This window comes from Pelodiscus sinensis, chromosome 10, assembly GCF_052426305.1.
Source record: "Pelodiscus sinensis isolate ZL-2025 chromosome 10, ASM5242630v1, whole genome shotgun sequence".
Classification (NCBI taxonomy): Eukaryota; Metazoa; Chordata; order Testudines; family Trionychidae; genus Pelodiscus; species Pelodiscus sinensis.
In genome coordinates, this window is record NC_143061.1 from 29,686,081 (window position 1) to 29,706,824 (window position 20,744).

At 43.5% G+C, this 20,744-nt stretch overlaps 1 protein-coding gene across 2 annotated transcripts in view; it reads right to left on the bottom strand.

Moving 5' to 3' along the window:
* Positions 1 to 14,551, bottom strand: part of TSC22D2 (TSC22 domain family member 2) — a 39,434-nt gene extending 24,883 nt beyond the window's left edge. The window contains exons 1-2 of one of the 2 annotated variants that reach the window (XR_012906240.2): positions 11,736 to 14,551; positions 6,024 to 6,134 (exon numbers count right to left, since the gene is read on the bottom strand). Coding sequence is in view for 1 of the 2 variants with exons in the window: in XM_075937713.2 (XP_075793828.1) it covers positions 11,736 to 13,684 (1,949 nt within the window). In the remaining variant the exon portion in view is untranslated. The remainder of the gene's footprint in view (positions 1 to 6,023; positions 6,135 to 11,735) is intronic. The other variant, XM_075937713.2, reaches the window with a different exon arrangement.
* Between the last annotated feature and the right edge of the window lie 6,193 nt (positions 14,552 to 20,744).

Genomic DNA, 20,744 nt, shown 5'->3' on the forward strand with positions numbered 1-20,744 from the left:
ACAGACCTGGGGCAGCAGGAGGAGCATGTGAAGTCTCCTCCCAGTCAGGGGTATGGATACCTAGAGGGAACCACCAGCTGTTCAGAACAGCTGCCGGTTCTCTCTTGGGGGACAAAGACTTTGCAAGCTCTCCCACCCCCAGACCAATCTGGGTCTGTGGGTGTGGAAGCGTGGAAGTTTCCTGGCTCAGTCCCTTCTGCCTGAGGCCCCACCTCTTCTAGGGTGGCTTGGGGCCACTTCAAAAATTTCTGAAGTGGCCCCTAGTCAAAAATTATTGCCCATCCCTGCTCTATGCCCATGTGCCAGCAGCCTCACGATTAGCAACTCCGACCCTCACTCTATGAGCTTTCAGAGTGCTGTAAATCAGCTGATTTGTGGGGTTCCAACTCAGGGAGGCAGAAGTTAAGATGGGGGTGCACTCGGCTACTCCTTGCACAGGGTCCCAGCTGCTGGGCTCCACAGCTCTTTCCCTCCCCATTCTGCCCTCCCAGCTTTGGGCAGTGAGATGCAGACACAGGGGTAAGGGCTGGGACAGCAGAGGGGCCAGTGGTTGGGACCCTGGGCAGGGGACCAGATACAGCACCCCCTGCAAACCCTTTCTTCCCCTGCCCGACTACAGAGGTTAAGCCTGTATTTCATTCTTTAATTTTTGGGGGGAAGGGGTGTCACTGACTACAGTGTGAAACCTACTCCCCCCCCCAAAAAAAAAGTTTCATTTTCAGACAGAAGAATGGCTAGCAAAGATGGCAAATGGTATGGGTTAAAGAAGAAAGCTGAACTGTGGGACAGAAGGAGCAAATGCAGATATAATAAAGTTCTCAAAATAAGGTGCTGGTGAAGAAACAAGTTTTCATCCTGAGAAGGGATCACAAAGTGGCCATCTGGCTCAAGTGCACAGCATAAGGAAGTTCAGCGAAAGCAGTTTCACTGCCTTACAATTCGACCCCCCAAGATGCTGGCATCAGCCATTCCATTTCCCTTATCTATTTTGGGGATGAGTCATTTATTTCAATTCCTAACATTTGCCAATTGGGGGAGAAGGGTAGAGAAGAAAAGAAGCTTCTAAAAGTTGGGAAGAGATCTTTTGAGACCCAGACAGGCTAAAATCACCATAACAAATAATGTCAGTCTTTGTCTATTACTCCCTGGATACTCACTTTTCCAGATGGAAGAAGAAATTCAAGGATATAATTACAGAATGTTGGAAAATCCATCTGTCTCGCATCAAATTAAAAATCACTTGTGGTAAGTAATGCAACAGAGCTATGTTTACTAGCATCTAAGAAGTTCTCCTTCAAAGAGGGGAAACCGTCTTCTAGTCCTGCTTACGTGCATTACATGCCAAGTGAGCTTTTTACTTACATCTTCACCCTCCAACAAGTTCTGAACACAATACTGATAAGTAGGACAAATATGCTGGCTTGCAGGTAAGCTTTAATTATAACGAAGCCTGTAGCCTTTAAAAAAAAAAGTTAAAGAATCAATGCAAGAAGTCAACAAGACTAGTAAATTATCCCAGTACCTTAATAGCTTTGCTAACTCCTACCATCACTAGTTTGGTCTGAACATATACTGTTTCACTTCTGAAGTGCATTGTTTTTTATTCCTAGGGCTACAATGTATAGATATAGCCCCCTCAGTCTATCAACGGAGTGTAGAAAGAACATTTTTTAAAACCAGGAAAATTTGTATGAGTCGAATTCCATAACCGTCTGAAAACACTGAACAAGAAGCCTCATCACTTCATAAAGTGAGGGAATTTCAATCAACTGCCATTTGTAATAATCCTTAACTGGAGTTCTCACTTCTACTTTTCAGAATCCTGTCAAACATACCACAATTTGGCTTTTACACAGTGCAAAGGGCTTTTACAGCTAAAGGGGGAAAAACACAACAACAACAACAACAAAAAACAAACATAACAAAGGACAGGCATTTTGAAATGGTTTCCTTAAGCCAACAGTTAGTTGGCTAGCTACCTTAGTTTTCCAATTTTAAAAAAAGATAAGTTTAAACATTTTACTGTAAATTTCTAAAACTGGTGGTTCAACAACTTCTAATGTCAACTTACAAAAAAAAAAGGGGGGGGGGTAATTTATTTATAGACAGAAGATAGTAACTACCAAGGTTACATCAGTAACATGAGATAGAAGAAAACAAACATGTAAATGTAAAACTAAATTACTACAATTCTTAGAATGTGTGTGTTTAAGTAACATGGAATTTAGGATTTCTAACCCACTGACCTATATGCTAAAAAGGATACTAGGCCATTATGTCTGCTACAGTCAGAACTTTCAATCAACACAGGTTATGAAAGAGCTGGCATTAAAAAAAAGGTATTTATAAGTATACTGTGCAAGTTATGGAAAGCAATTATAAGATACTGAAAGGGAATCATTTTTTCAATTTCAGAGTGAGGGAAATTTGCCAGACAATCCAAGTAGCCAATAAATCCAAATCTGGACTTATTCTTTTTAATTCACTGAAAAAAGTTGAACTGTTAGTTTTCTCCTAAGTTCACATTACGGCAACAAGAAAAATACTCTTAGAAGTAATTTGATATTCCTCTTTTTGCTCTAGTAACTGGTTCTCAGTTAACACTAGAAGAAGGAACAACAATGAAATCAGGGCTGCGCTGGAGCCAACACAACTTCCATTTTGTTTATTGTTGCATACTTCTGCACAAGCAATACAACTCAAAAAGTAGTTGATAAATTCTGGATAAACTGTATTTGTATAAAGAGCAATGAATATTTAATCAAATTATGTCTTGCACATGAATAAAAATGTAAATCTTGCATATTTTTGCCAGCATTATAGCAAATTAATTTCCCTGCAGAGATGTTCACAGGGTTAACATTAGACACTATTCAGAGAACACCACATTTCAACTTATTACACTAGCTATGTTAATGTAACAAGAGCAGCACTGTGCCTCATCCACAGTCAGTTGTCCACATCTCTTGCCTCAATCACAGCAGCCTGGTGCAGATAAAACTCAGACTGTGGACTCCAGTTTTTCCTATTCTACTCCTCTCTCCTTGCTTCTTCCTGAGACTGGGCTTATGTGTTTCTGCTGGACTGCATTAGGGATGTGACTGATTAACTGGTAAGCTGGGGCAGCCCTCCCACCCATCACAAGCAGGGAGCTGCTTCAGCTCTGAAAGGCCTGCGGTGGACCCAACTGAAGCAGGTGAAGGTGGGGGGGGAGGGGGGGGGGAAGACAGTCTCTCCAACCCCATTTAACAGGTTAACCAATTACCATGAGTTTGGGTACTAAATTAGAGATGTTAAAGTAGTACGATGCAGGCAAGCATGCAATAGACATTGGCATTATTCTATTATCCAATCACTCAGAAAACAATTTGGACAAGATCAAGGCTAGTGCTCAGTGTGTAATACTGCTTAATGTTACTACAATAAGTCTATCAAGTAGTTTGCTGGAAAACATGTAATGTCTTTCCTCAGTTTGGACAGAGGACCAAAACCAGTGGAATATTCCTCTACCTTTGCTAGTGATAAGCCACGGCAAAAAAATTGTATGACATTTTTAAGAGAGACCAAGGTGAAGGATCACAGAGCTTTTCATGCCAAGTTATGGATGGTAGTTCAAGAGGTGCTTCCACATGCATAACATCAAGATGTCCAGTGAGGTAGCTAGTGCCAATACTGAAACAGCTAAAAAAATTCTGACTGACTATCTCAAGAAAATAATTGAAGATGGCTATTCCTCTAAACAAGTTTTCAATGGCGATGAAATGGGCCTTCACTGGAAGAGGATGCCAGAGCAGAGTTACATTTCACAAGAGAAGACAGCACCAGGATTTAAGCAGCTAGAGACCACCTTATCTTGCTTCTAGATGACAATATTGTCAGAGACCAAGTGAGTCTGCTGACAGCATATTAATCTGAAATACCATGCACACAAGGGATTTTCAAAGAAATACGTTCTAGTAATTTGGAGATCCAATACGAAAACTTGAGCTATTTTTCAGGATGGCTGACTCTCTATGTTGTTCCTGCATAGAAGCAATACTGTGCCAAGGAAAAATAATCTTGATTTCAAGACTTGATTGCTTATTGATAATGCACCAGTTCATTCAGTCTACCTGGACTACTGTGCAAACATGTCAAAGTTGTCTCTCTGCCACCTAACATCACACACTCATCCAAACGATAGACTAAGAAGCCATCACTTCATTTAAGGTGTATTACTCACATCTTACTTTCAACCAGTTCATCAGAGGCACCAATGGGGAAGGCAAACCTACAACTCAGGAATTTTGGTGGGACAACAACATCCTGAAGTGCATCAATAACACAGGTAAGTCCTGAGCTCAAGTTACTTAGACATGCACAAAAGGTGCGTCAAGAAAGTTGTGGTCTGAATCCATCAGCTTAGAAGGATTTAAGATGTTGTTCCTGCTATGAAGATAGATATCCTCAGCTTGGCCAAGAAAAAAGGTTTTGATGAAATGGAAGAAGCCAATGTTACAACTTCTACAATCATATGGAGAAGAGCTAACCAATGAAAATCAGATGCAATTAGAAGTGACGCGAGCATTGGAAGAGGGCTAAGAAGTTAAAAACAAAACAAAAACAAAACAAAACACACAAATAATTGAAGATGGCTTGCAAATCTTTTGCGATGATAGTCCTGACAAGGAACACTGCTCCAAAGGAATTAAGGGAGTCTATACCGTATATTCCGGCGTACAAGACGACCTCTGATGTTAAAAAACATCCCCCAAAAATCGGGGGTTGTCTTGTACGCCGGGTATACATCCCAGGCGCGCCTGGGATGCCCCGCCGGCTTCCCCCGAGGCTTTCAAAGCTGCTGCGGCTTTGCTCCCGGTGCCTCTGGTCTGCTGGGGACCATCTCCAGCAGACCAGGGACACCGGGAGCAAAGGAGGCGGAGGGGCGCTGGGGTATAAGATGAAACCCTATCTTTTAATTAAAAAGATACGGGGTCGTCTTATACGCCCAGTCGCCCTATACGCCGGAAAATACGGTACATTTCTTTAAAGAATGTCATTTAAAGACCAATGGGGAGAGGGGGAGAGGAGTTTGCAACAAGAAGTGCAGCTGGACAATCCATCCTTTGACACTACCATCTCAACCAAGCTTCACTATCATCACTGCTGAGTATAGTATTAGATTGCTAGTTTAAAACTGTATGTATAATGCCCGGTGTCTGGCAAAAAAGTTTCTTTGGTACCTAACCACCAATTTACATAATTCGTATGGGGAGCAATTGGAATTGTTTAACACTGTTTTTCTTAAAGTCACATTTTTCAGTAACATAACTACAACAGTAAGTTGGAGTTACTGTATTTATTTGAAAGATCCATAAAATTCTTATTTAATAGCTAATGCTTGCTGACCTATACAATAAGCACAGACCATTGTGCTATGCTGACAAATAGCAAAAACTAGGTATTTGGTTGCATGAATGCCAAGATTAGAAACTGTTATTTAAAACACCAATTAAAAAGTTTACATAAACTGAGATTATAAATGAAAGAGTGAAGAAAACCCAATGCATTTAGTAGGGACATCAAATAATTTTTCTCCATAACAATGGCATCTGTGGTCACAAGAGATTCTATAGTACGTTTCATAAAAAGTAAAAACTCATCATTGGACTAAATTTTAATTCTGGTAGTTGCACTCTGCCTGCCTATATTCTCCAGCCAATCATTTTTTTAGTTATACATCTTCACTTTCTCTCAAAACAAGCATATTTCTACAAAACTGATTCTGTTGAACAGTTGCCACATGAGAGAATAAGGAAAGCAATAGCTAAAGTAGCTATTTATGGAGTACTCCAGAATCCATTGGGATAAAAGAGGTTTGATAAACCTACAGTATTTGACCAGAAAAATCTAGAACAGAAAGCCAGGGGGAAAAAAAACAAAAAACAAAAAAAAACAACCAACCATCCTTTAGGGACATCATTAAGTTATTCTTGGTCTGTTATAACTAGTGAAAGAAGTCTAAAATAGGATTAATAGCTTACTTTGTTCATTTGACAGTACTTTGTCCACTTTCCCCATTGTTCAAGAGACCCTCATAAAATAGGGGAGCAAAGAATTTTAAGAAGTTCTCAGGATACTTTAAACACTCTGCCCTGAAAAAAAAAAATGAGGCTTAAAGTTAACCAATTTTTACAAATTGTTCAGGTCCACAATTTCAAAGTTATTTGTAAATTATTATTAGGATGTTAGATATCGATTAACTGAATAATCATGTAAGTACATAAATGCTTAGCAGTTACACGATTATTCAGTAGTCCCCGGGGCAGGGCCAGCAGCCAGTTTGCTCCCAGGGAGTCCCACCACCCTGCATTTCTACCTCTGATACAGAGGCAGCAGGGGGATGGGAGTGCATGTAATCAATAGAATTAACTGATAAGACCAAGCATATAGGTTAATCGTGTAGTCGACTACATGTTGACATCCCTAATTATGCCTGCAACTCGAGTCTGAAATATTAATGAAAGTAGCTTAATTTGTTGTTTAATTTTATTTTCTCTAAATAAAAATTTATTCATTGCTACTGGCCTCACATAATTTAAAATAAAATTGTGCTAGCACACATATAGCATTAGGTATTGCTGATTTTGTTCACTGAGTTTTAGTTCCATTTTAACTGCTTTTCAAAATCTGTTTTCATCATGGAGACAGGAGGAATGCTAGTCTACTTGGAAACACTCATGAAATAGGACATGCCCATATTTGTTTTTTGCGTACACCTACAGATATTTCTTCAGCTCTACGAATGTGAGAATGTTTTCAATCTCTCAAATTAGAGTAAATTCTGCAGCTGTATTGGAGTTAGAAAAGGCCTAGTAGACTTAGAACAGAATGAAAAGAGGGACAGTATTTAACAACAGCACAATTCAAGCAATGCCTATTGGTATATATTTGCATAATCCTTTATTTTTCTTCTGGAACAGAGCATAAAATATGCATCCTGAGTAATACATAAAGAATGCTTATCAAAGTTATGGTAATGCCCCATGCATGGTTTTGTTCTTATATTATGAATGAGGCCTCAAGTGCTCAGTTTTACTAATTATAATACTTGATCAGCAACAATTAGTATGCTATACAAATAAGCTGTTTAACTAAATGGAGATACTCCATGAAGAGATCCTTACAATCAGGTTTTCAACAGTCTAGCTGCTGTAGCTGACAGTTCACAATTGCAGCCATTCATTAGAGTTCCTGGAATATAGCCTGTGCAGTTCACATTGGTCAGCTATCTCTGGAAAATGATCTGTACTCTGCTCCTTTTCCAATATGCCTGGTAATATTTTGCCCCTGAAGTCTGCCAAACATGTAGGAGGCTTGAACAAACTCTCTCAATAATGTATTCTTTTAAGAGTGGCAACATATTTTTCCAGTGACAAAATACAGTACTAAGCTAGTATGTGTGTTTGAGTCCAAATGACAATTTCACTATTTGAGTATTCATCTTTCCAAAAAGAATATAGAATTTTTAGAAGTCTGGTGAAATACACCAAATTTAATTGGCTTTTACTAAGATCCCTCAATCCCCATTTCACCAACATCTTTAATTTAAAAAAATGGTACGAATTAAAAACCTTTAGCTACTTTTTTAAAGTTTGACACTTAGCATTTCTCCTCAGTTCCCCAATATATGTGGTAATTCCAACACTTAGATCTATCCTACTGACAAAAATGTACTATTTCCTCTATCCTCAAATATTGAGTCCACTGACTCAATTTGGAGAAAGGAACCAAAACTGTTTGTTATGCAAGTTATGAGAGGTATCTGCAGTCTAAAGCATTTTCCCCATTTCTTTTTAACAGCATCTTTAAAAATCAGGTTTTTAAAAAAATCTTTGTTGCATCTAAACATCTCTCATTACACTTGCAATTTACTGACTAATCATTTACTCACTATTCACTGGGTCAACACTAGGACTAGATACAATAGTTTTATTCAAAATATTGTAAAAGAACTTGCTAGATTCAAAGGACAATAGGTACAGATTAACAAAAATCAGAACCAAAACTACAGCTTGCTTGCCACTTTACATTTTAGATCTGGTTACTGATAGACTGTATGCACAATATACCTTAAGACGAAGTTTCATACTGTTTGCACAGATACTACCTAACTCCATATATAGATAATGCAAATTCAAGTTTGTATGAAGCCTAGCCTTCTCATTTTAACTTTAAAAACACTTACCACATTTAAATGTGTAACAGCAACTTGTAAACACAAGTGAAACCCTAAATGTGCAGGGTTACATATAAATGCTGAAAGACCAACATTTGAGAGATTCTTTTAAAGAGAGTTACCTATATACTGAATTCATTCTTTTCTCTAAAAAGTCCTGTACTTCAGAGGTATCGGACATCATGCTCATATGACGTATTGGCATGAATCATAATGTTCATATTATATGGAAATTATTTATTCACTTTTAAACGTTTCTAGACCTTACAGTTGCAAGGGAAAATTCTTCAAGTATGTGCCAAGTGTAAACTAACTGTGCTAGATTCCTAAGTCTGCAGGCAGGCAGTCTCAGTCTAACACAATGATTCAAAGTTTAAACTCTAATACCTCTGTTAATTTCAGAGGTGTCAACGCTAAGGCTAATGACAACATTTCCAGGTCAAACTGTTCCAGTGTTGATCATTTTAAGCAGTAAAACGGATGCAAGAGAAGTTCACAGAAGGCTGGAATTTAAGTTGCTATAAAAAGGAAAAACTGAACCAAGAACCCGGAGGAAAACTGTAAAAATGTAAAGAAACAGAAAGGAAGAGGAATAAAAAGGATAAAAATAGTAGTGACCCTGAAAGAGAACATGTTTTAATATAAAGTGATAATGAATGAGACAATTTATTTAAATAGCTAAGGACTGATTTACTACTACACAAAGACCACTCATATTTTCCCCTATACTTTTTCTGTAGTATGAGGGTAAGCATGCATTCCTAAATTCTTATTTTAGGCCACATACTATGATTTAAATGGAAAGTTGGCCCTCCCCACTGAATGACTTGACTGACACCGGTATATACCACTCCAAGCTTAATTCTCTCTGTTATGCAGTCTCCACTGTAGTCCATAAGGTAACTTGGGTAACGGAAGGTAGATTTTTGCCTTCCAGGATTTAAGCTTAACTCAAATTATTTTAAATGTAGTTACAAAAGAGACTTAGGAAAAAGTGGTCCAACTGTGTCTAGTTTGCTGACTGTTCCAGGTGACCTGTAAATAGGATTAAGATTCACAATGAATGCTCCAAAGGCAAGAATAAAGGCATTCAAGATATAGTTTACCTCTTTTAGGTTGCCTGAATTCAGTCTTCTCCTGTTAATATTGCCCCAACATATACAATGCTTGTGAATGTACATTCATGGAAGCCCAATGAAGCATGGAACTGGCCTACTTGGGACAAGAGTGAACTGTATTCAGTTAAAGACACACTGTCAACTTACAAAAATAGAAGTAATTCTACTACTGTGTGACTTCCACTCCCCTCTGCCCCAGCAACTTCTTTTTCTCTGCCCATTGTTTTCCCAGTTTTAAGAGTTTCTTCTGCATTAATGCACGAAAGCCCCATAGAAACAAGGAAAGCAGTAGCATAATCTACGCACAAAGAATGCTGTGAATGAGCAAAACAAGTCATTTTCGGTTATGTTATGTGTACACAAAAGCAAATATAATCCAAGTTGACTGTGTACCTTTAAGAGCTTTCTATAGTTAACTGTACAAGATTTTACAAATTATTTCTTTGGCCTCAGTCATGCACACTGTCCCATATGGGCCAACTCCTGCACTAAGTCCTACTGCAATCTCTACCTGTGCATAACAGCTTGCAGGAATGGGGGCGAGCTACAAGAAAGCTGAGAGCTTGAAGGATAGATCCAGTACTTTTACCCTCACAAAAAGCTAGCCTCATATTCCACAGATTTCCTTGGATAGCATAATGCCTAGGACACCAAATATATTTTCATGTCACACAAAGCAGAAATAGATGATTGAGAAGAATAGGTACCTTAATAGAAACACAAAAATTGGGATACTCAGCATAGAAACTAACAACTCAGGAAAAGAGAAAATTCACAATGTAATTGTCAGTTCCTAATTCTTATTTGCAGATTTACTTTTAGATGGGAACAGCTAAGAGTTTCTGAACATAAAGTATTTCTCCTCTAAAAAAAAACCTTCAGAAGTACAGATAGCAAGCTGGTACTACTGCAACTAAACTGAACCTTCCAGTATATCTATTGATATTCCTAAAGAAATTTTGACATGGGGAGAGGGCAAAGTAGTTTGATGAAGCAGAAAAAGCATCTTCCAGGATTCCACTACCTGGCAAGAATGCCAGGGGAATAGCTGCAACAAATGTGAGGTCTTCTGGAAGATATTTTCAGCTTTATGATAGTTGCTGTAGTGAAATCCAAGTTACCTTAAAAAGTTAACAGGACTTCCAAAAATATCAATAAACTGCTGCTAGCAACACTAAAATGTATAATACTGATATGACTATAAAAATGTTCTACTTGACACCAACCTCCTGCCCCCCCAAGCCTGTTACTATCAGATTATGCCTGTGGTAATGAGTGTTCTAATTTAATAACCATTTTGTACCAGAAATTTCACACTGGTTAATAACATTAATGGGGATGGGTTTTGGATTAAGGTATTCTGGGTTTTCAAAGTTACATTTTGTAAGAGCACTACTGAAATTATGCTCTACTGCCCGGCCTCCTTCCCTCCCTCCCCTCATGACAGCATACTACTCTGCACAAGCCAGATTTTTACATTTCAAAATTTAGTAGTTCATCTTAGATGTGTGACCTGTATTATATGACACTTCTCTGACAGACAATATTTATCATTTTTAAGATTATTCTGGTTCTCTAGGGACATATACACATTTCTGCCTTCTTATTCATAATAATCTGAACTGTAACAATGTGTCTGACTCCCTTTACAACACATGGTTGCCTCACCAAGATTATTTTCAACTCTATACAACAAGCTGCTTCCCCTGAAAGCCTCACTGAAATTCAGGCGTATTTGGTTAACTTAGGCAACAGAACTTAGGCTAAGTTTATAAAGGTTTTTTAAATCACACACACACACACACAAATCACACACACACACACACACACACATATCAGAGGAAATAAGGAAAAAAACCTTTGCAATACATGCAAACCAACTGATGTATGCGCTCACTGTACCTTTTACTAAAAGTTAATAAAATCTGACAGTTACAATTAATATTGCCTAACAAAATTATTCTATGGTATTAATGAAATTATATGTTTACCGAGGGGATAAAAGCTTCCCCAAGAATGGTTATGCTAAATGTAGAGGGAGATAACTTTTCTTCAGATCATTTACGCTACTTATGTACAAGTATTTTCCTCTAATTTATCTTGCTGTTGAACTTGATTGTTATCTTTGCAATCAAGGAGGTTTGTTAATGTTAGTTCTCAAATTAAGACAACACACATTGGTTGGAGCATTGTGGTTTTAACTATTGGAATATAATGTTGTTATACAGCAATCTAATAAACCATTTTCCATCTGATTAACAGCTGGCAGCTTTGAAATACATACAGAAACGGGGGGGGGGGGGCAACTTCTTCCTTATACACACACAAGTTATCTGCCAATTAAAATGTAGTTGAACAGTTATATGAATTTTAAACAGTTATAATAAAATTGCTCATACCTGTCTTCATCACCATCAACAGGAATAGATATGCCAAATACAGAGCTGGCAAGACTGTTCATAGGAGTAGTTGCAGGTAAATGAAGAGGATTTGTTAGAGTGTCTGGAATGGGAGGCTTCACAAGAGGTTTACTTTCAGCAATAAGAGAAAGTGGTGGCTGAGGTAGGGGTTCTGATTTTCTTCTAGTATCATCAATCTGGCCTATTGAAGGTTGAGTTTGAGTCTGAAACTGTCCAAGATTGGATTGTGACAGATTTGTAAGTACATTAGTTGTGCCTTGCATTAGTGAAAGTCCAACATGTTGCTGGACAACACTGGAACTCCTAGTCACAGATGTATGGCTGGTCAGCTGTGACTGAACTAAAGTAACAGGGACATTTGGCATAGTAACAGAAGTGGTAGACACACTAGGCACACTTGTACCGGGTACAACTGCAGGCACATTCTGAACTCCAGAGACTACAGTATGAGGAGCACTAGGCATTCCAGACACTTGACTGCTTCCACTCATTTGATGCTGAGTCATGGATTTCTGTTGCACAACCCCTGAATGTCCAATGCTTTGCTGCACCACACCTCCTGGTTGCGGTATGACAGTCTGACTAGGTGGGGTCTGGCCACTCTGCATCAATCCTGATCCCTGCCCCATTGTTTCACTAGGCTGTGGTGAAACTCCAATGATTGGTGCTCCAACAGGTGAGGGATTCTGGCCAGTCACCTGGCCCACAGGAAGGCTGGAAGCTCCAGTACTTGGAACAGAGCCTGTAGTCGCTTGTTGAATGGTTCCTTGACTCTGCATTACTGTCATGTGCTGAATGTATTCTGTCTGGCCAGAAGACTGCGTTGGCAGTAGATGCCCTGGTGGAATCTGGGGCTGAGAATAAGCAAATTGCTGAGGTTGAGTCACTGGTATATTTGCTTGCTGTACCGGCTGCTGTGACATGAGCATGCTCGGTTGGGCTGTTACATTTGCAGGGGACATACCCTTCCCATTAGGCCCCCCCTGTACAACACTTTGTGCATTTACCTGTGGCTGGGTTTGCTGCGGCGGCACCATAGTCTGCTGACTCGTTATCGTAGCCCCGGAATACATAGGCTGAGCAGTACTTTGAGGAATGGCCCCGCCTATGGGCTGCTGCTGTCCAATGACAAAATTAGGTTGCTGTAAAGAGGGCTGGTTCATTTTCTCTGCCTGGAGCAGCTGTGACACAGCAGTAAGGGAGCTGTCAGCTAGGGATTCAGGGCCGTGTGCTGATGCTGGCACCGCTGACATTACTATGGAGCCCCCCGTTGCACCCAAGCCACTGTCCCTTTCCTGAGCAGCCTGCTCAAAGGTGCTGCTATGTCTAATGCAATCTCCTGTTCTGGCTAGAACGCCACTACTGTCCAAGTCCCGATCGTAAAATTCCATACACGTCCATCGTCCCCGCCTATAAGGCTCCCCCGTACCGTGGTCCAGCTTGATCACCCTGAAGCGTGAACTACATGCGGCCGCAGCAGTCTGAGACATGGTCCCCGGAGCGGAAACCTGCGCACTGCTGCCTCCTGCCGTCGCGGAGGGAATTTGGACGGCGGCCACTTGGGGCACCGCGGTGCTTTTGGGCAAGGCTCCCCCGTTAGCAGCAGCAGGCGGAGACGCAGTAGCAGCCCCTGCTGCCGCAGCCGCCAACTGCCCATCTAGGAGGAGGTTAGGGGAGACAGCACCGGGAGTTTCAGCGTCACCCACATTGTTGAGGGTCTCCTCGGAGGAACTCCGTTCGCAGACATCCTCGGGGCCGTAGTCCGTGGCCCGGGACACATCGAAGATCTCGGAGGAAACATCCTCGGTGCGGGACTCGTCTGGATCATCCAGGCTCTCAGTGTCCTCCGTGATGCTGCTGGCCACCTGGGCGGTGGTCACACTGGTGATCTGGAAGCAGCTCTTCTTCTTAGCCGGCATCTTGGACATGGTGCCTCTGTGGGGAGGGAGTTCCGCCAGCGCGGGTGAAGCTCTCTGCACCCCGGGGAGAAGGCAGAGGGACAGTCGAAGGTTGTCACGATCGGTTGCCTGAGAAACAGGCTCTATGATACATCCTCCGGCTCCTGCCTCGAGCGTCTGGATCAGCCGCCGAGCCCCAAACTCATCGGGCACCACACCGGGTTTGTGGTCGGTTGGGCTCCTCCTCTTCCTCCCCCTTCAGCAAAGCTACAGGCCCCTCAGCAGGCCTCCTCCCTCCAGCCGCCGGACCGAGGATTGCGACTCCTGGGCTTCGGGCCTCCTCTTTCCCCCTTGAAGCCGAGCGGCCTCCTCGTCCTCGCAGTGCGGCCGCAGCAGTGACACCCGGCGAAGCTCCCTGAGCGGGCTTCCTGCTCCTCGCAGCGCGGCCCGGGCGGCGGCGTTCGGCGGCTCCTGGGCGGGCGAGCAGGCCTCTCGCGGGACGGCCAGTCAGTCCCTGAGCGAAGAGGAACCACGGCAGTGGCGGCCGGGTGAGGCCAGGCCCCGTGGCTCCGCCGCCCGCCCCGTCTCTTGTCGTCTCTACCTGGAGATCAGCACCAGGCGCATCTTGGTGGGAACGAGCCCGCTCGCAGCGGCCCCAGACAGTCCCAGAGGCAACAGCCGAGGCTCCGCAAGGCCACGGGAGCGGTCGGGGAACAAACCCCGGCCCGCAGGCGGGGCGGGGTATCGAGCAGCGATGGGCCCAGCCCCCGCTCAGTGCGCTCTGCACTCACACACGGAGGGAGCTCAAATTCAAACTGCTCACTCCCCTCTCTCAAGATGGGGCTCAAATTGTACAGCAAGGCATTGTGGGAAGAGCGACGACGCTCACTCCCCTCTCTCAACGCAGCACCGAGCTGACATCGGCGCCGTAGACCCGCCCCCTGCCCCCGCACTGACGGACATTCGCTCCCAGCAGCGCGCGAGGCGGAGCCGAAGCTCGGCTGGGCTGGGTTACCGCGGAGGGGTGCAAGTTCCTCCTCAGAGCGGCGCATTAACCGTTTGGAATGTTCCATCGGCTGGCGTCCCCCGCATGCACGGGTGTGATACCGCCCTGAGGTGAAAGGGGTGAGAGCGCCCGCCTGCATGTGCTGTGGAGAGGGAGAAGGGTCCCCTCCCCGTCCCCGCATCGGGCCCGGGATTCAGTGCAGGGGCTACGCCCCTCCCCCCCACAGTGCCCAGTAGAGAGATACGCCCCTCCCTCACGGGGCCTTGAGGGCAGTATAGGGGCTACGCCCCCTCCTCCCCACGGGGCCCAGTGTTCGGGAGGGAGATACGCCCCTCCCCCCACGGGGCCTCGGGAACAGTACAGGGGCTACGCCCCTTCCCCCCTTACGCGGCCTCTGGAGCGGTACGAGGGGTAGGCCCCCTCCCCCTTGGGGTGCCAGGTGCAGTGTGGAGACACGCCCCCCCTCCGGGGCAGTTCTGCCCATGGGCCCCGTGTTTAATATGGGGTTCTGCCCCCTAGCCGCAGCGCCGTGTTCAGGATGGGGATACCCCTATTCTCCGCAAGGCATCTGTTCGGGAATGTGTCCCTCCATTACCCCATGTGCAATAGGGGGACGTGTCTCCTGTCTCCCGCAGGGCCCTGTGTGCAGTTTAGGGCAGGGTTTCTCAAACTTTTAAAATAAAGTAGCCCTTTAATAAAAAAAAAACAGTATGTAAGTATCCCCAGTACCTACAGTTTTCAGACACACACTTTTTTTTTCTACTATTGCAACGCATTTGTTTAAACAACTTAATCGTAGATGACATTTTTGGGTGTAAAAAGTACAAAAATAATAAAACACTGTAAAACTTAAAACACACATTCAGTTTCCTCCACATTTCAGTTGTGTTGATGTAATTCCCCCCCCCCCCCAAAACTTCTCTCAAATACCCCTGAGGGTACTCGTACAACTGGTTGACAAACAGTGCTCTAGGGGGTCATCCGCCACTCCTCATAGGGCTTCGTGTTAAATACGAAGATATGACTCCTTCCACTTCATAGACCCCAGGCTCAGTGTGGGGACACACCCTTTGCCCCAGTGGCAACCTCTCTGTTCAATAAACAGATGTGCCTCCTCCTCTATTCTTTCATGCTCAATACAGGGGTATGCCAGGGCCGTATGTAGGCACCTGAAGATAAGCAGAATTATTTTCTGAGTTCAGAGTATCCGCAAATTCTGTAGAAGTCCATGGGAAATGCGTGCTCTCAGCACTTTTAAACATGAGGTCACTTATGATTGGGTGCTTGTATGGGATAGAAGGGCCTGAGCCGGAGACACCTAGATTTAGAACTCTGAATTGTTTAGAAGTTTTGACAGTGGGGAGGGGTCTTTTATGTGGTTAATTAATTAAATAAACTTCTGGGGCTGGAGCTTAAATACAGAAATGCAGCCTGCAGAAACTACAAGCCACAGCATGCAATATTTCATATTGATTCAAGCAGCCGGGCTAGAATCCTGCAGTCTTTATGAGAGGCTAATGTAGTGCTCAGAATGAGAGAGCATTTCAGGTAGTCTGTCATCTTGTTGGGTGGGACCCTTGTAGTAAATAGGAGGGCACCTAAAAAGACAATACCTCTGTGTTACAAATGAGGAGTAAGGGTTATTTCAAAGGAAGGGTTTTTTTCTCAAAATAACCCCATGGGGACCGTGTTTGTTTTCTTGCAAGACGCTATTTCGGAAAAGCGGCAGTCTGCGATTATGCAAATCCGTGCTTCATTTGCAATTTCGCTTTTTGCATTTGCAATTTGTCTGCATTTGCATTTCTCTCTCAGAAGAGGAATGCAATGTAGACATACCCTTCTTTACCTTGTTGGGCCTGTCCTGAAGCAGGTTACTTCTGGGTACTCATCTGGCTGTCAGTCTGTTTCTTCACTTCCCCAGATGGGTATTTAAGTTTTAAGAATGCTTGATAAACATCCTGTAGGTGTTTGTCTTTGTCTGAGGGATTGGAGCACATATGGTTGTATCTTAGGGCTTGGCTTCAGACAATAGATCATGTAATATGTCCTGGATGGAAGCAAGAGGCAAGTAGGTCAGAATAGTGGTCAGAAGGTTTCTGGTATTTGTACTGTAGTGTCCAGTAAGTGGATTTCTTGTGTGGATTGTTCCAGGCTGAGGTTGATAGTGGGGTGAAAATTGTTGAAATCCTGATGGAATTCTTCAACGGCTTCCTTTGCATGGGTCCCTATGATGAAGATGTCACCAGTGTAGCATAAGTAGAGGAGAGGTGCTAGGGGATGGAAGCTGAGGAAACGTTCTAGGTCAGTCATAAAAATGTTGGCATATTGTAGGGCCATGTGGGTAACTATAACTCTGCCGCTGACTTGAATGTATAAATTGTCTCCAAATCAGAAATTGTTGTGGGTGAGGACAAAGTCACAGAGCTCCGCCTCCTCGTGTGCTGTGGCATCATTGGGGCAGGGCTGAACGAAGGCATGGGCGAACTAAGCAGCTGGCCAGGGCGCCAACCGATGGGGGGCTCCCGATGGCAGCTGTCCCTTACAGCTGCCATCAGGTGCCGTGCACCCAGCTCCCGCAGCGCCGGCTCACCCGCATCCCTGCGGCGCCGGCCAGCAACACCCTTCCCTCCATGACCGCGGGGCCCTACACGGCCTGGTGCACACGCCAGCAGCAACGGCTGGGCCGGACTGGGCCGCGTTTGTGCCGTGCACCCTAGGGGCGGGCCCTGGGCTGCGCGCCAGCGGCCATAGTTGGGCCGCGCATGCGCCATGCACCCCGGGGGCAGGCCTGGGTTGCACGCCAGTGGCTGTAGCCGGGCTGCACATGCACTGTGCGCCCCAGGGGCGGGCCTGCGCACCCTAGGGGGCGGGCCCATTCCCCAGGGGCGGGCCCGTGCATGCCCCATGCGCCCGGGGGTGGTGCCGCGCCCCCGTGCCCGGGGTGCCAGAATACCTCGGGCCAGCCCTGCACTGGGGATACTGTTTCTGACACCTTATAGTCTGTCCTTATGTGGAATATTGGCGTTGAGAGTTTCTATGTCCATGGTGGCTAGGATGGTGTTTTCAGGAAAATTATTGATGCACTGAAGTTTCCTTAGGAAGTCAGTGGTGTCTCGAAGATAACTAGGAGAGCTGGTAGCATAGGGTCTATGAGGAGAGAGTCCACATAGCTGGATAACCCTACTGTAAAGATGCCAGTGCCAGAAATCATAGGGCATCCAGGCTTTCCAGGTTTATGGAGTTTGAGTAGCAGATAGAATACTCCTTCTTGGGGCTCTAAGGCTGCGTCTAGATTGGCATGATTTTCTGGAAATGCTTTTAACGGAAAAGTTTTCCGTTAAAAGCATTTTCGGAACAAAGCATCTAGATTGGCACGGACGCTTTTCTGCCAAAAGCGCTTTTCCGCAAAAAAGCCCCGATCGCCATTTTTGCGATCGGGGCTTTTTTTGCGGAAAACAAATCTGAGCTGTCTCACTGGTCCTTTTGCACAAAAGCTTTGCGCAAAAGGGACTTTTGTCTGAACGGGAGCAGAATAGTATTTCTGCAAGAATCACTGATTTCTTACAGTAGGAAGTCAGTGCTTTTGTGGAAATTCAAGCGGCCAGTGTAGACAGCTGGCAAGTTTTTCCGGAAAAGCGGCTGATTTTCTGGAAAAACTGGCCAGTCTAGACACAGCTTAAGAGTGTGTCTGTATAGATTTTGCCCCGTGCTATTGCAGGGAGTTTCTTGAGCAGACGGTGTGGTTTCTGTATTCTTCAGTGGGATCAGAAAAAAGTGGCCAATAGTTTTTTAGTAGTTTTATATTTAACACAGTACTGTACTGTATTTGTTTGTTTTTTGTTGTTGTAGTTTTTGTCTCTGCTGCTGCCTGATTGCTTAATTCTAGTTCCAAAAGAGGTGTGTGGTTGAATGGTCAGTTCATAACTCTGAGGGTCTATTGTTCTACTGGGCTGTGTCTACACTGGCACCTTTTTCCGGAAATGCTTAAAATGGAACAGTTTTCCGTTATAAGTATTTCCGGAAAAAGAGCGTCTACATTGGCAGGATGTTTTTCCGGAAAAGCCCTTTTTCCGGAAAAGCATCCGTGGCCAATGTAGACGCGCTTTTCCGGAAAAAAGCCCTGATCGTCATTTTCGCGATCGGGGCTTTTTTGCGGAAAAGACTACTGTGCTGTCTACACTGGCCCTTTTCCGGAACAGTTTTCCGGAAAAAGGACATTTGCCCGAGCGGGAGCAGCATAGTTTTTCCGGAAAAGCAGCTGATTTCTTACAGTAAATCGTCACTGCTTTTCCGGAAGTTCAAGGGGCCAGTGTAGACAGCTCGCAGCTTATTCCGGAAAAGCGACTGCTTTTCCGGAATAAGTGGCCCAGTGTAGACACAGCCCTGTAGTGTAACTGATGTTTCTTAATTCTTACATTTTTACATTTGTATTGTGTTAAAAAACTATGAAAAATGTATTTCTAGATTATGACTTTTTTTACTTGTGATTAGTGTCAAACACTATTTTGATGGTAATTCAAATTCAATACAAAATGTACAAAAATAGCATGCTTTTTTATTAAATATAACTACCTTGAAAGTGTTGAATATAAAACAGATTATCCAGTTAGAATGAGAGTTCTCCTCAGTGAAAGGCATTAGGGTTTGAGACTGTTTATAGGCTGTCAGGGTTAATTAGCTGTTTGGTATACTTTACAATTTGGAATAGTTCTTCAGATCTTAATTTAGCAGATTCTAAGGAATACTAAAAAGCCTTTTAATCACAGAAATGAAATAGGCTTTCAGAACTTCTTATGTCACTATTAGTTGGACTTTGAGAGTGGCTTATGCCAACTGGTCTGTTTCCTATGCCTGTACTTTATCTGGCATAGGACATCTGTGAATAATGGAGACCATCGAAGGAAGTTTCAGGTAGAGGACATGTAGTGTATGTCAGTATTCAAGGACAGGAAGTTGAACTAGTCTGAAATCACTTTGCTATGCTGTGGCACATTTAAAAAATATTCAGATTGCAGGCATTTGAGCTGTTTTCTCACATATAACCCTGGCCAGTTATGGTAAAATACTTCTGATTAGCAGTAAATTTATGGGGTAACAGTGCTCATAAAAACTACATCCTCATCTCCAAGAGAGATAAGTGTTACATTTACAGATGATTACCAGAACACAAGAATGAGACAATATAACAAATGCTCTGAAATTAATAAGACTGCCTGCAGTGCCTTCTTAGTTAATGCTGAACGTACCCCAGATGGAACGTGACCAGGATTCATCACCAAATTTGGTCTGCTAGTTGGATCATTAGCTCCCCACATTTGGGACTGGTACTGATGGAGAGTGCAATGTAAATGCTGATTCATGCCACCCACTTGCACAGTAGGGCTCTGTATTCATCATGGGTCAGGATGGCATAATCTGGCTTTAAATAAGTTATTTGACTCTATTAAAAATGGGCATCTTTGAAGTTGTCTCTAGTAGTAAACTATAAAATGTCACCGTTAACTATATTTGTTCATTATGATTATTTATATAATATTGTATCTGTACCTATAGCTTCACAGATAACATGCTAAAAAACCCCACCAAAGTCACTGTCCCAAAAAGCTAATACTCTAAAGGCAAAAATTGATACAATTACAGATAATAAAGTATGGTGTAGAAGTTATTGCTCATGAATCTAATGGAATAGATGGGCTCTCAGAAATTATTTGAAAGAGAAAAGGAATCCATACATTCATAGGTTAGTTGGAGTTCATTGTTACTATATGGGTACACTAACCACCCATCCCAAATTTTCTGAGACAGTCTTGATTTTTAATCTCCTGTTGTGGTGTCCCCATGGAGCACTGAAATGTCCTGGAAAGCCCGGAGGCTCCAAACTCAGCTAGAAGTGGCTGTGCACTGCTGTTTCCCTTCCCCTCCCTCAGCTGGGGGAATAGGAGCAGGGACACCTCCTGGAGGCTTTCCCTGCTGTTCAGGAATCCAGTCAATAGGAGCAGCAGGAGGCGGTGCCTGTTGGGAACACACGAAAGCAAGTTATTTGCAGGAGGAAGCAGGGGAAGACCAGCGCGCTGCTTAGCTGGG